At 39.6% G+C, this 15,749-nt stretch overlaps 1 protein-coding gene across 1 annotated transcript; it reads left to right on the top strand.

Annotated features, from left to right (window-relative positions):
- Nucleotides 1-3,826: 3,826 nt before the first annotated feature.
- On the top strand, nt 3,827-10,117 carry slc6a4b (solute carrier family 6 member 4b; the record flags this gene model as incomplete). The annotated part of the gene is made up of 13 exons (XM_084551334.1): nt 3,827-4,043; nt 4,795-4,929; nt 5,131-5,350; nt 5,493-5,631; nt 5,721-5,855; nt 6,913-7,016; nt 8,042-8,169; nt 8,271-8,383; nt 8,643-8,774; nt 8,926-9,025; nt 9,123-9,223; nt 9,768-9,935; nt 10,037-10,117. Exons 1-13 carry the CDS (start codon nt 3,842-3,844, stop codon nt 10,115-10,117), a joined length of 1,758 nt encoding a protein of 585 aa, XP_084407460.1. The 5' UTR covers nt 3,827-3,841.
- Nucleotides 10,118-15,749: the final 5,632 nt, after the last annotated feature.

Here is a 15,749-nt window from a genome sequence, read left to right as displayed (position 1 = left end):
GTCATATACTGCATCTGCAATATCCAAAATATTTAAAACAAAATATGTTTTAACATCCATTTTAATCCCCAGTATGAGTAAGCGACTGTTCTGCTCTACTGTTATTTCAAACCACACATTCACTTCACTATTTTAGAGCACCTGTTGATTTATTCAGCAAAAGCCTCCAAACGTGTTCATATTTGAGGTAATAGAAATAGGGATGACAAAGACTGACACTGTGAATGTTTTAATTTATTGTGAAATTGTGATTTCAGACGTCAGAATAAATAAATCATATTAGAATATGTTGATGATCTGTAAGCTTTACTTCTTCACAAATCTACAAAAGCGCACCTTAATGAAACCTTAAAGAATACTTAACCCCTTTTTTTTTTTTTTTAAATCAAATTATTCAGATATTTCTTCTAATGCACATCATTAACAGGTAAATGTATAATATTCTCATTTTGTCCAGAAGATGGCGACTGCGTTGTTTAATTTCTTTGTTCCCAAGGCTCCAAATAAACCAGTAAATCTATATGGTTTGTATATTTCAGCTTTTATATATAAAAAAGCAGCAGTTTTCACACTTACGTGCACCATATGAGCGAGAACATCTTCAAGAAAAAAAAAATCCGTCTGAGTTAGAATACCAGCAGGAGGAGGTGGTAGGCTTCAGTGAACCAGGGTGGGACGTCTTGGGGCCACGAGTCCAGCTCCGCCTGGAGGGACTGAGCTGTCAGGTGAATCAGGTGGTGAAAAGATGGAGTGATAACATGAGATGACAGACTGAGAGGAGAGCGACTGGACCCCCTCTCAAGCATCCTCCTCAACCCAGGATTCCCTCGCTCGCATGACTCACACCTTGCAGTGGCTTCAGATAATGTGAGGTAATAGCATGTCTCGTTAAATGTCATACCAGGACTTCTGCCTGAGTAAACAGCACACCACAGCTCCTCACCAGTTACCCGTTGCCCACTTGACAGTAGGGAAAATCAACATTTTAACGTTTGCTTGCCTGAATAGGTCAGTTTAGAGCTCATAAACTTCTGCACAACAGTATTTATTTGCAGCCAAGATAGGTATCGGGGTTCTGCACACCCGTTTGAAGGGATTCTCTCGTATGTCAGAAAAGATCACAAATCAGTGCTGGTCATGAAACATGAGTTATTCAAACAATGAATGAACAATAAAGGCTCAGAGACAGTTATCTATATGTATAAAGATTATATAGGAAATAGCTGGAAATGATGGAAATGATTCCAAATCAAACCAGCTCCACTTTTAGAAATCACAATGCTCTGACATATCCATGTCTCTGGGCAGGGGCCAACATGCACATGTCCATGTGTGATTAGAGTCGACGTGCTCTAACAGGCACCAGGGCATGTGATAGAGGCTCCTGTCAGTCTGATGTTCTTCTGCCCATGTGTGCCAATGCACATTGACAGGATTGTATGTTAGAGAAGGCCAGTGCTATATGGTTTGTTGTTGTGTTGTCATGCTTTTGGCCCTCAGGGGCCCTCGCACCTCAGCTGAACAACCACAGCCTTTTCCCCCAGCTGACTGTTTACCCTTCCCCATCCTAGCTCTGGAAATGAGAAGGCACTATCTATCTATCTATCTATCTATCTATCTATCTATCTATCTATCTATCTATCTATCTATCTATCTATCTATCTATCTATCTGTCTGTCTGTCTGTCTGTCGTCTGTCGTCTATCTGTCTGTCTACAGTTCCAATCGTCAGGTGACGGTGAGAGGCAACAAATCACGTGACACGGGTCCAGACAGTTTGGCAACAGTTTGACAGTTTTATAAGGATGTTCGATGTCCTATCTCTCCGTCATGTCCATTTCCCAAAGTAACTTCATTTGATGCACTCTTTCCGCTCACAGACCTGCATGACTCTGTCTCTCTGAATATCCAGTTTTCAAACAGCTCAGTGCTAAAAGCGGTGGATTTGATTACAAAGTCTTTTTATTAGGTTTTCCTGATGAGTGCAGGTCAACTGCCATGATTGTATTTTGCTGTCTTCACCAAACTGTATTAACCTGACAGATCAGGAAACCAAGATGGCTAAATGTGCCATGTACAGCTTTGTGCATGAAAATGGTGAAAGTTCAAATGGGTTGACCGCTCACTGAACCTTATTTATTGCCTTTACGTTGTTTCCGTTTTGTTGATCTTCAGTGAGAGACTTTATGAGGTTTAATCCAGAGAGTCGAAGCCAGATTTACATGGAAAGGCGTCATGTCACAGTGGATGATATGAAGCTCCTGTATGGATGTCCTCATTAGATTGTCTTCTCACCGCTACTTCCAAAGCCAAGAATTGACTTTTAGCCTCCACCTTTAAGGCAATATGAATGAAAAAGGAAAGATACATAAATAATATAATCCTTTACATCTGTTGTAATGTGGCAAATGGCTTAAAAGAGTCATGACCCAAAGGCCTTAAACACTAAATAACGCTATCCTAATCTCAGTTTGTTTTGTTTATTCTCGGACTGGTACAGTCCACAGTTGATCCTAAAACAATCTCGAACATGATTTCTCCATTAAAAATTAAAACTAGATCGAGTTTAAACATAATTTATTTAAACAAATACCAAATTGAAAGTCAAAAGTCAACAACACTTTTATTATTTTGTCATAAATGTTAATTCATATTAATTAATAGTTAAATGAATTAATTAATACAGTGCTTGACGGGGTGCGAAGGCTTCAGCAGAATGTTTTTACATAAAGCTGGTGTAGTGTAAGAACTTAAACTGATCATTTACTATTAAAACACCCTAAGACTTGATAAAAACAAACAATCATCGCTTGATCCATTACAACTGGGTAAAAATAATACATCAAAATTAAATGTTTTTCATTTGAAATCTTATTTAAACAAAAATACAAATGTATTATTGTTGCTGTTATTTAAATGAAGCCTCTTAAAGTGTCAGAAATCAAAAGCTCATGCTCTGCAGAAAATGGTCCATGCAACTGTTACACTACTGTTTTAGGTGGATTATAATGAATCGTGAGTTATTAGTCTATGAGCAGCCTTTTATCGTTGTAGCTGGTCAAACTGGAGCTTGTTTTAAACTATTTTAGTTATACGCTTTATACAGCTACAGTCACAAGCACAGTGTTTCCCTTTTGAAATGTTATGGCGTCACAGTATCGTTGCAGTGTGGGAACAGTCAAGCAGCCTAAAGTGAGTGTACAGTACCAGATGTGTCTGCGTCCTGTCTGAGTCCTGGAAAATCACAGTCTTGCTCCACTGTGTTTGTGTGAATCTGACTTCCACCTATAAAGTCCATGATATCAAAGGATGATGAATATCACAGAAATGGCCTCAGCTAACATCAATGCACCACTTTACTGGAACACCTGTTGCTTGGATTGGATGCCAGTGAATCACGGTGCTTGGTTAAACTCTTTTATTTTAACAGATGAAGTGAAACCTTGTGGAAACTGTCCCATTAGATTAGTCCAAGCTGCTGCTAAAGTGACTGGGTGGAAAATACAAAACACCTTCAGTTTGCTGCACAGCCAATATGCTTCTATGAAGAAATCCATCTTATTGATCAATTATAGTAACGCAATCGATTTAGAGCTTCTAAGTTGGTTTGAACTTTTAAGTTGAAAGAGCGCTAAAAGCTGCTGTGTAGTGTATTAAAAAAACACACACACAACCTTTCTACATCTTTCTCCACTAACAGGTATCCCCAAGTGTCCGCTGCTTCTCCACCAACTCCTCCCACTCGGTCCTGTCATCATTATAGGAGAACCATCCTCCCCTCCGTGGAGCTGGTACTCTGAATGACTTTTCACAGTCCGGTGCCCCGACAGGACTCAGCGGTCATGGCAGGCAGTCTGACCCACCACGGCTCCCCGAACCCCGGCTGCAGCTCCAACAGCGCCGTCCCGGTGCCGGTCATCACACAGACGGACTCCAGGGACAGATGGAGCAAAAAGATGGATTTTCTCCTGTCTGTCATTGGATTTGCGGTGGACCTGGGGAATGTTTGGAGATTTCCGTACATATGTTATCAAAATGGTGGCGGTGAGTGGTCTAAAGATTTTAAACCTATAATTAGTGTACAGGCTAATTACATGAACCAGGATTTAAGTACCTTAAAATAAGAGGAGACACTTCAAAAAGAAAAAAACTTGTCTTGTGCTCGATCATTTATTCTGAAAACAGCAGAAACTGTCCACGGTGCTGAAGTGAAAATATCACTTAAATGTCCACTAAAAAGTTTTCATAAGATAAATCATTTCTCTGTCTTATTTGATATTACAATAACGACTTGTTTTCTACATTACACTGCCTGGTCATATCAGAGAAATTATTGTGTTGTGTATTTTGACGGGAAAATTTTGCCCATTACTCAATACTTTTAGCAACTAAAGGGGAGATTCATTGCAAAAGATGATCACAGGGAGACAAAAAGTGGTATTAAGACAAGAAATAAAAAGGAAAAAGGTATATTTAAATATATAATCCTGAATTTTAAAAAACTGAAGATAAAGAATATGGTAAGGACAATAAACAATGGATTATTTTGATATTTAATTCAATATTTGTGTGCGGTGACTGAGAAAGGAGGCAAGTTCAGTTAAAAAATTAACCCCTGATTCTTGTAAATCCCTTTTTGAACTAAAATATAATGTAAGACACATTTTTATTTATTTTTTTATTTTTTTGCTGACATTCAAACCGTTTGTGTGTCATTTTCACGTAGAACAGCTTCGTCAACAGCCTTTCATGAAAAAGCCCTGGGTAACATGTACCCTCGCTCATCTCTGTGCAGGTGCGTTCCTCATTCCCTACATTTTGATGGCCATCTTTGGTGGCGTGCCGCTCTTTTACATGGAGCTGGCGCTGGGACAGTTCCACAGGACCGGAGCCATATCCATATGGAAACACATCTGTCCCATTTTCAAAGGTAAGGCCTCGAAACTGAGCAGCTCAACAGTGTATTGAGATTAAGGCCGTTTACCATGAGAAGTCTGAATACACGATAGGATTGTTCCCATTTAGTCTTCTATTTCTGTCTTGTCCAAAACCAAGCAGATGATAAAACAAACCAGTGAATGATCAAAGTGACATTTCATGGGTGACTTCACATCCTTCTGTTCTTTTTCAGGTATAGGATATGCCATATGTATCATCGCTCTGTACGTGTCCTTCTACTACAACACCATCATCGCCTGGGCCCTCTTCTACTTCTACTCCTCTTTCTCCATCATCTTGCCGTGGACAAACTGCGACAATGTGTGGAATACCCCCGACTGCACCAACTATTTTGGCATGGACAACGTCACCTGGACGAATTCCTCCAGGTCTCCGGCAGAGGAATTTTACACGTAAGTGCATGTAAGTGTGAGTAACAGAAACCACATATATAAATAGCTTTACAGCAATACTCTACACAAATATAGTCGGCTTGTGAATTTGTAGTGGAAAAGCTGGAAACCTGGTGATTTATTTGTTTTATTTTTTTAACAGGAGGAATGTTCTTGAGCTCCAGCGGTCATCAGGGCTGAGGGACGTAGGGGGTGTTCGCTGGCAGCTGCTGCTCTGCCTTTTTCTTATTTTCACCATAGTATACTTCAGCCTGTGGAAAGGCGTCAAGACCTCAGGGAAGGTAGCACATTGCAGTTGTTTTACTACCACAACACTGATGATCTGTAGTTCTCTTGCCTCTCCCTGAGTTATCTTTTTCCTCCAACCCAGGTAGTGTGGGTGACCGCCACCTTGCCCTACATCGTGCTTTTCATCCTGCTTATTCGAGGTGCCACTCTGCCAGGAGCCTGGAGAGGCGTCGTGTTTTACCTGAAACCTCAGTGGGATAAGCTGCTGGAGACCAGTGTGAGTTGTGCAAAGTTGATCGATGAGTTAGTTTGTCACAAAACTATCTGGTTCACTCGTGTCCCTTTAGAAAAAACGTTTCCATGATTCACATGTTTGATCCCTCAAGAATCACATTTTATACAGTTCATGTAATTTAAATGAACAATCCCCTTAAAAGCAGCGTTGTGATGTAAGAATCGTTTCCTGAAGCATCACTTCACGTGAAGATTGACCACATGAAATGATGAGAAAGAAAGGAAAGATGAAAAGAGAAATGGAAAAATAATAAAGAAAGTTTAAATATGTAAATGCATGCACATGTAAAAACCTGCCTTAGTTTAGTTAAATTTTGATTTATTTGATGCAGCACTTTTTACAGTAATAATAAGTTATACTAAAGCATTACAGATAGTCATCTTATGAGTTGTGACAAATATAAAAGAAAAATCAAACGATTTTCTCTATTTCATTGAGTGAAATGTTCAAAAAATAACTTTAAATCTGGATCAGAGTTTCTAACATTTTGGAGAAACGTGTATTTAAGTCGTTAAATTGGCGAAATGAAACAACACATCCGAGCATGAGAGGCAGTAGTTTAATAATATTTATTTTAAATTGATGAAACGTTCTCATCTTCATCCCTGGCTCGCTGTTGCTGCTGCTGCTGCTGCTGCTGTTGTTTGGCAAACATGTGTGAGTGCTTTGGTTGGAAGGGAATATAGATGAGACGAAATGAGATGCATAAATAAGCCACAGAGCAGGATAATAAGATGCATAATTGGTTTAGATTTTCTGCCCATTAACAAAGGCCTCCCTTTCTGTCTCACTCACCGATATCCAACGCTGTCCTCTTCTTTTTAATGCCGAATGCGAGCTCCTCTTCAGATCTCCCTGCGTACAGCTGTGCGGCAACATCTCTGTGCTTGACAAAATGATATTGAGAGATCAGAACACACACAAAAAAAGAAATAATAATAAGAAGAAGTTTAGTGTTTAACACCCTTTAACAATCCAGAAATCATCCAGTTGAAGTCCCAGACAGTGCGATGATTCTTTCTGTCTCTATGTTGTCTAGGTTTGGGTGGATGCTGCTGCTCAGATATTCTTCTCTCTCGGGCCGGGGTTTGGAGTCCTCCTGGCTCTTTCCAGCTACAACCCTTTCACAAATAACTGCTATCGGTGAGACTGGTCCCTCTACATCCGCTGACCTAGAGTGTGCTGCAGCGATTAATGCAAATTTGTGGCTTAAATACAGCAAGTAGAGACAAGTGGTCTGAACGAAAGGCTGAGACCTTTGCGCATCATTTGCACTCTGTATGATCTGAAGACACATCTTTAGAATTGAATGACGCTCTAAGGATTAATGGGGACAGAGGCAGGAGCATACTACATGAATACTAGATAGTGGATATACGGTAAATGCTAACCTGTGTGCAAGACAAATTAAATTCACAGTCCCGGTATAACTAACAGTGCATGTGGCTGATTAGCGGTGAAGTGGCATGTGAGGAATAAGTAGTATTAAACACACACTGTGAATGAAACTTGACTCGTACCGTCAAACATATTCCAAACACAGAATCATATAGTTACACTCCCCTGTTCTTCGTTATTACTTTAGAAATCTAAATAATTTCTTTTACAATGTACCTAGCAAACCGCTTCTGGCTCAAAAAACTGCATTTGCTAATATGAGAATATTTCAATAAGCTGCATCAGTTCCACCAGTTTGGACCGAAGCAGATAAATGTGCCTGTTTTAAAAGTTTATTCATTTACATAATCCTGCCTGAACATTTTCTTTAATTACACCTATTCTGCAGATTGACACTTTTGTAATTATTGCAAAGCTGTTGCAATGGGCGAATGTTTGGTGAGATAGCTTTTTTTTTTTTAATGACCGCATGTCAGGGATCCTTCTGTGGCTTGTTCCTCTTTAGAATTGCAGGATGTATGTGGTTGCTAGTCGGGAGTGTGATCCTGCCTCAGAAACAAAAGGCTGAAAAGAGTATGTAGGAAACCCATTAAACAGAGGTCAAAGAGGTCAGTGCTGACTGACTTCCTCGGCAGACAGAAACACACCGGTGTGGTTGCAGTTATGTTTTTCTAGCAGAAGTTAAAAGCAAGCCTTAAAATGGATTTTATGAGAACAAGCAATACGATTGATTATTATTATTATTACGCGTTTAATATCTTCCTCAACAGGGACGCCATTGTGACCAGTTTGGTAAACTGTCTGACCAGCTTCGTGTCCGGGTTCGTAATCTTCACCGTGCTGGGCTACATGGCAGAGATGAGGAAGGTAGAGGTTGAGGATGTAGCCAAGGACAAAGGTTAGCAAACAAACAAACAAACAAACAAAAAAGAAACGAGGTATAGTTTTTGTCTACAGCTACATTAATATAAACCATAATCTTGCTGTCATGCTTTCCAGGACCAAGTTTACTCTTCATCACTTACCCAGAAGCCATTGCAAACATGATGGGCTCCACCTTTTTTGCAATCATCTTTTTTGTGATGATGATCACGCTGGGACTGGACAGCACGGTACGAACCGTGAAACCATTTGTTGCAGTGACTCTGTGACGCCCTTTAACAGCATTTTACATATCAGATTAAATTACACAACATTAAATATGACTCTGTCTGATCAAATGTAATTGTCTTCACAAAGTAGCCTTTAATTTACCACAAATTTCATTCTAATTTTTCCATTAAAAGATGCTAAATCATTATATTGGCTGATGTATATGTTACGATGTACGTGTTTTGTAGTGATTAACGATAACGTCGCTGTGTATTTCAGTTTGGAGGGCTGGAGGCGATCATCACTGCTGTGTTGGATGAATACCCCGAGCATTTGTCCCACAGACGGGAACTTTTTGTTCTGGGCTTGGTAGTCGTCTGTTTCTTGGGCTCCTTAAGCACCCTTACAAATGTACGTTTTTGACATTTTAAATTCATTAACCCAAGGGATCCCCTCAATAGTTCAAATGATTATCTTCAAGCACCGTTTATTGTAAAGTTTGTTGTGGCATCTGTCAGTCAAACAGAGTTAAATGAAAGTCACTGTAAAATGATATTGACAGGGTGGTGCCTATGTGGTGAAGCTGCTGGAGGAATTTGGAGTAGGATGCTCCATTATTGCAGTGGGTTTCCTTGAGGCCATTGCTGTTTCCTGGTTTTATGGTAAAAAGAATTATTGTCATTAACTAATTTTCTGTTGTTTTTGTGTTGTTTTTTTGGTAGTCCATTATGCATATTAGTGACCCTTTGTTGTTTTCAGGTATCCAAAGATTCAGCAGTGATGTTCAGGCCATGCTGGGAAAATCCCCGGGATTATTCTGGAAGGTGTGTTGGGTGGCCATCAGTCCAGCATTTCTGGCGGTAAGAGAATAAATTACTACGTTCACAGTTTACAAGTGAATTTAAAAAGATATTTTATTCACACATTGAGGATATTTTAACATGCAGTGCTTTAAAAAAGATCAAATAAGCATCCTCCACTTAAGTCATCCAGAGATGAATGGGGACGTAGCAGACCAAGATATGGGTGAAAGCTTAGTGTAAGATCAAAAGACGGCCACACCAGTGGCCTTTGAAGGCTGCGGAAACCAAACAGCTCAGCCCTCTCTGAAGATTAAACCCTCCTCCATGTGAAATATCTACCGTAAAACTTTTTCTACTGCATATATATATTGCAGAACACTCGGGCAAAATGTCAGTTTCCCCCTTATACATATCTTTGCCTCCTATTTGCATCTTTCTCTCTGGTTGTTGACATTTTGCATTATTACATGCCTTCCTTTATACATTTCTTTTATAATGTGCAGAAGTGTGACAGGTATATTTCCCTTCCACAGTAGTATGTAAGAATATCAAAGCTGCATTAATATATATGGAAATGTTATGTATTCCAAACTCTTCTCAGTATATCATAGTGAGCTCCCTGCTGAAAGCGCCGCCCCTCACGCTGTTTGATTATAAGTACCCAGACTGGAGCATCACAGTAGGGTACCTCATCGGCTTCTCATCCTTCATGTGGATCCCCATCTACATGGTCTACAAGCTGGTGTTCACCCCTGGTTCTCTGAAGCAGGTCAGAGAGAGAAATGTGCCAAATCCTGAAAACGTCTCTCACACCTTTTCGTTCAGTCTAACATTTTCCTTTCCTCCTCGACTGTCTTGTTTCCTCCACAGAGGTTGGCGGTGTGTCTGAGACCAGAAAGGACCATACCAGACATCCACACCGACAGCCTGAACATGGCTGCTGTACCATAGAAAGAAAAACACCTTTGTGTGCTTGTAGACTCCCACTCAAACCGCAGTCTTACTTAAGTTATTTGTGACCAAACCTGAACGTGATCTGACACCATGACTGTTTTTGCCTGTTTATAACGTTGAACAACTTTCACTGCATACTGTATGTACACTCTGTAAAAAGTCGAATGCTGCTAAATTTGTAACTCTGAGAGGAACTGAGATAGCAATACTCACATCTTCGCTGTATGTGTGGCGTCTGGGAGAATCAGATGCATCACAGAGACAGTTCATAGCTTTCACATATTGTCATTGTCAAGTGTTGCTTTCTTGTGGTCGTAGGAGTCAGTAGTCAATGTGGTCTCTCTGTATTTACCTTACAAGAACATGATGCCAAGGAAAAAAAATTAAAAAAATGTATTTCTAAATGTAACAGTCAGCATATCATTTGTATTGCATGGGAGCATTTCCTATTAAGTTCTATATCTCTGCACGGCGTGACAGTTTGATGTCCGCTCTGCATGCTCGGCCGTACTAACACCAGTGTTACAGCAGCAGTGAGGCTGAGCACTAAACTGATCAGTGGAGCAGCGTATTGCATGTATTTTCAGTCTAAATGGGACCAACCCTATATCAGTTTAACAGTAAAAGACAGTCCTTTATTTTAATCACTGCTGTATTTTTGTATTTATACAGTAGATCTGTAAAACAGTGCTTAAATGAAATTTAATGGCAGCTGCTCAATATATCTGCTAAAATGTTCTGTTCTCCCTACCAGTGTTTGTAATGGATGTAAGTGAGGCACACAGACATAGACCATGTGATAATTATATACTTCTAATTATGATTGTAGAGTATATTATTTTTACAAATAAATAAATATATACAACATGTAGCATTATTTTGTTTCATATTAGTATTACTGTAGTTTTTCAAATTCAAAAAGACATATCTGGTCTTCATCTGATGGCTTCACTTAACTCCAGACGGCCTGTTTTGCCTTAATATGAATATATATTACACTGTATGTACAAATATTGTAAAGGTTATATTGATATTTATGGATATTGTGCCTCTCCAGACAATGTTTTCTCGCTCTAATTGAAGACTGTTCAAATGTTTTTGTAGATATACAGTATAATATGTTTTAGTCAGAGGTGTTCACTTATCTAAAATGCTTTATTTACTCTTGGAGAGTAATGTGATGAGCAAGGTGATGATAGTCGTGTGATTTCTGTCCTCTTCTACATGGTTTCTGTAGGAAGATCTGAATAAATTAATTATAGTATCGATTGCATATTTCGTCTTTTTCATTACTGGTGGTTAAATGTGACGATAAACTTTTAAATTCCAGTATGTATATTAGAACAAGTGCTGTATTTGTTACCTGAATTGCAAAAGCGTAGAAGATTACACAAGGATTTGTTCTTGCAAATCTCTATATGGCGATCTACTGTATGTGTCTCTGATGGCTGTTTCTGCTCACCTCTGTTAGATATTCTAATTAACAAGCTAATTTGCAACATCCAGAATGTATCAACATACAAGGGAAACCCTTCAAATGTTCCGCAAACCCTCAGAGAGACAGAGACGCACTCACACGATCGCATGATTTCTGCCCTTTAGATCTTTGCTTAATCAACGGACTCTAATTCAAGCCTGGCCCCATCGCTTCAATGACGACAGGTATGAACATATACGAGAGTGGAAGGTGGTTCGGGACATATGATTCCCCATTGAGCTGCTGGTTGATGGACGTGCAGATCAAAGCCCTTTTGTGTCAGTGACTGCTATTGATGTAGAGAACAAGCAAGCACGGGAGACACATAAAAGAGACACTGCAAAATAGGTGGTTTGTCCTCTACCTGATATGAGCAGCATGACGGACGGTATGTTAAGAAACAAATGACTGCTGTAGACGCCTTGAATTGCACAGTGGATGAAAACAGAGGAATTTATACAATTTAGTTTGTGTGCCAAAACACTGGAAACCATTCAGCTATCTTGAGAACGTGAATATTCTCTTATAGAAATGACTGTGCTCACTTTTAACCAACATTTAGGCCTCCACTTGCAAAAGCCATTGTAGCTTCTGTCAGCTAATCTAGCTAAATGGTCCCATGATGAGACAAAACAGATCTGTAAACTGTTTGATATACATTGTTGTAACTCAACCTGTATTATTTCTGGGTGCGTTAGCCCACTCTGAGTTGTGTTATAAATCCATGAGCAGGAATAATTGTTTAGAATACTGCATGCTCTCAGCTTAGAGACTTAGCTCTTTGCTTCCTGGTTATATGTGCTCCAGCTAAGTGAAACACATGCACCGGGCCATCCACATGTAAAAGAAAACATGCTTCATTAGACCAGGTGACCTCTTTCCATTGCTCAGCTATCCAGTTCTGATGCCCAGATGCCCACTGTAGACCCTTTCAGGAGTGGACAGGGGTCAGCATAGACACCCTGACTGCTCTGCAGCTAAACAGCCTCATGCGCAAAAAACTGTGATGGACTGTGTGTTCTGACACACCTATCAGCCCATCTTTGGATCAGACCACGCAGGCCAACCGTTGCTCCCCATGTGAATCACTAAGCTTGGGATGTTGATGGACCACTTTTGACCAGGAACACCCCACAAGAGCTGCAGTTTTAACGATGCTCCGACTCAGTTGTTTAACCATCACAAGTTTTCGCTTGTCAAAGTCTCTCAAATCCTCCCACTTGTCTATTTTTCCAGCTTCTAACACATCAGCCTTAGGGACAAAATGTTCACCTGCTGCCTAATATAATCACCAACTGAAAGGTGCCAAGATAATGAGATAATCAGTGTTATTTACATAATGTTATGGCTGATTTTTGTTTCACTCATTTCAAATAAAACAGCAAAATCTTGAAAACTGAAAATGTACATGGAGTTTATATTGTTAACTAAGTATTCCAGTTACTGTTGTGTTAATACATATCATGGTGTTGAGTATACTTTACATACATAAACAATTCAGTGAAGTATTTGTATTTGTGTGATATGCTGTAATGACATGACACATCAACTGAACGAAGCTGTGAGCACTTTCTTATTTAGCTTGTTAACCCTGTCCTTGCTTACTCAAGTTATGACATATAAAAATCTGTTGATTCGGTTTACATGCAACCTATTAAAACAGGATCTCTGACTCCATATAATGAAACGTCGTCCTGTTGTGATGACTTTATCCAGGAAGCCTCCAGTTTTAATTTTAGGCCACCGTGAGTGACATTTCCTGACGCTCATTAAGCATCTATGCCATGTAATCAGGAGCTATAAGAGTTGTAACGGTGCGCAGTCTTCTATAGAGGATGAAGATAAAGGCCATATACATCAGTCACGCATGGTAATTATATAAGGATGTAACCCCAAGGAGCTTGACCTTTCGATCTATTCTTCATTGCTCTTTGACATTTCACAAATGGGAAATGTGATCGAGGCCCCCCACTTTGTTTGATGGTTACCAGTAAGAGAAGGGATTTTGTACTCTTTATATTTCCACAGCCTGGAAACACCTGAAACTTTCAGTGTGCTCAGCCAGCTCAGTCGGTTGACATAAAATCTATTTACAATAGTTTTGATAATACACTGTTGCCCATAAAGATGGAATAATTTTGTTTTCGGACACATTCCTCTTTTAATTACTGTTTATATAAGTCACATTGTCACAATCATATCATGAGAAGGGGTAAAGAATATTTTATTCCAATTTCATGGGCAACAGTGTATTATGTAAGTCATTTCTCAAGCGAAGACATGGAAAGATTCACCGGTCAAAGCTTCTCAAGTAAAATATAATAGGATTTTATAGGCCCTCTAAAATATTAAATTGAAAATCTTGTGGTTTACGACTGTTAATGGGAAAAACAACAACAACAACAACAACAACAAAACTATGTCTTGGTGGAATCAGTGCAGTGTAACAGACCTTAATCATCAGATTCATAAATAATATAACTGTTTGCTGCGGCCCTATTCCAGAAATTCAGATATCTTCACAAGCAGGTTTTGTAATGGGGCTGCAATATTTTAATTACTGAATTATCATGAGTTTATTTTTTAGATTAACAAACTAATTATCTGGTCCACAAAATGTCAGAACACACTGAAAAGTTGTTTCCCAGTTGCCATAATAATCACATTTTACAGTCAGAAGTAGCGAATTTGTTGTGAATTTTCTAAACTAATGGGTAATATTTTATTGTACAGGTTCCTAATGTGCTGCTAATGTTATGGGAACTTTCCAGGAAGTAACTGGTAATCAGTATTGAAACTGCTAGGTTGTGGTTATTTTCAGAATCTACAGAAGTTAATACTAAATTAATACAATGACATAAAATAAATATATTAAATAACTAATAAGTTAACATGTTGTAATTTAGTTGGAAAGAGATTTCTTTGTAGTTTTTTAAATTTGTATGAGCAAAATAGTGATATACCCATAATCGTTAGCTTGCCAACTGTTAGCCCCGTTGGTGCCTGTGCCAACAGTTGCCTAGCAGCGAGCCTCTGGCGACTTTAGGTCAATGCTGACGCCAGAAGAATTTTTGTGTATAAAATTTTATCCAGCAGGACTAACTAATAGCGTACTGTCTTCCAGGGAGTCATATGCCAGTAAGAATACCCCTCAATAACATTTTTTTTTAGTGAATATTAATTATAATATTAAAATAAAACAAAATTAAATAAGTAAAACATTTAACTGCATTTACTCCAAGAAATAAAAAAAAAGGTTGGCTCTAGCTAAAAAGAGTGAATATAATTGATATGTTAAATGGTTAAACATACTGATCAGCTGATCCGCGCTTGCAACAGATAACCCGACGGCTTTAGGACCCAGATCCTACAGCGGAAGGAGAAACGCATCACGCTCTCATCATCATCCTCCTCCTCCTTCTCATCCTGCAGCCTCCACCGCTATGATGCAGCATCTCATGCCACCAGCTGTGATAATGTGTTTTAGTGAGTTAGTTAACGCTCAGTCGGAGGACACCGCCCTGACAGAGAGAGCTTATGAGAACCTGCAGAAACAGGATTTAGGTGAGACTTGATGTGACACGACTGTGGACACGACTGAGGCCTGTTAGTGATGACTGCTCTACGCAGGGTAGTGTAAGGCGTCTGTAGACTATACATATGTCCGATTGTCTTTAACCCGGAGAAGGAACAACTCGCTGATAAAATAACCAGTAGCACAAATTAATCCATCATCACAGACGGTTTGTTAAAGTGTTGTTATTGGTTGTTATCTGCGCTTCAGAGTGTGCTTTTGTCCTCACAGTGTCCCTGGGGAGTGTCCTCGCTGTCCTGCTGGTGCTGATGATCATCATGGCTGTCTGTGTCTACAAACCGCTGCCCCGTCGCTGAAACATGGAGGGGACAGAGCGAACAGAGACAGAGGGAAACCTGGCAGCTGTCCTCCCCCGGTGCAGAGTCGCACCTGTCCTGCACCGAGGAGCGGAGCCTCCGGTAAAAATAACAAACACCTCGTGACCGCACCAGAATGAATGGAGAGCCGACGTCTGCCATCTAGCTGCCAAGAAGCGTCCCTGAAAATACCCAGACTGCACCTGTACTGCACATGATAATGCACATGATGGTTTCTGTCATGAAATCAGCTCAATGGAC

The sequence above is a fragment of the Chelon labrosus genome, assembly GCF_963514085.1.
Source record: "Chelon labrosus genome assembly, chromosome: 9".
Lineage (NCBI taxonomy): Eukaryota > Metazoa > Chordata > Actinopteri > Mugiliformes > Mugilidae > Chelon > Chelon labrosus.
Note: the sequence above shows the minus strand (reverse complement) of the source record. Positions and strands in the feature narration are given on the sequence as shown.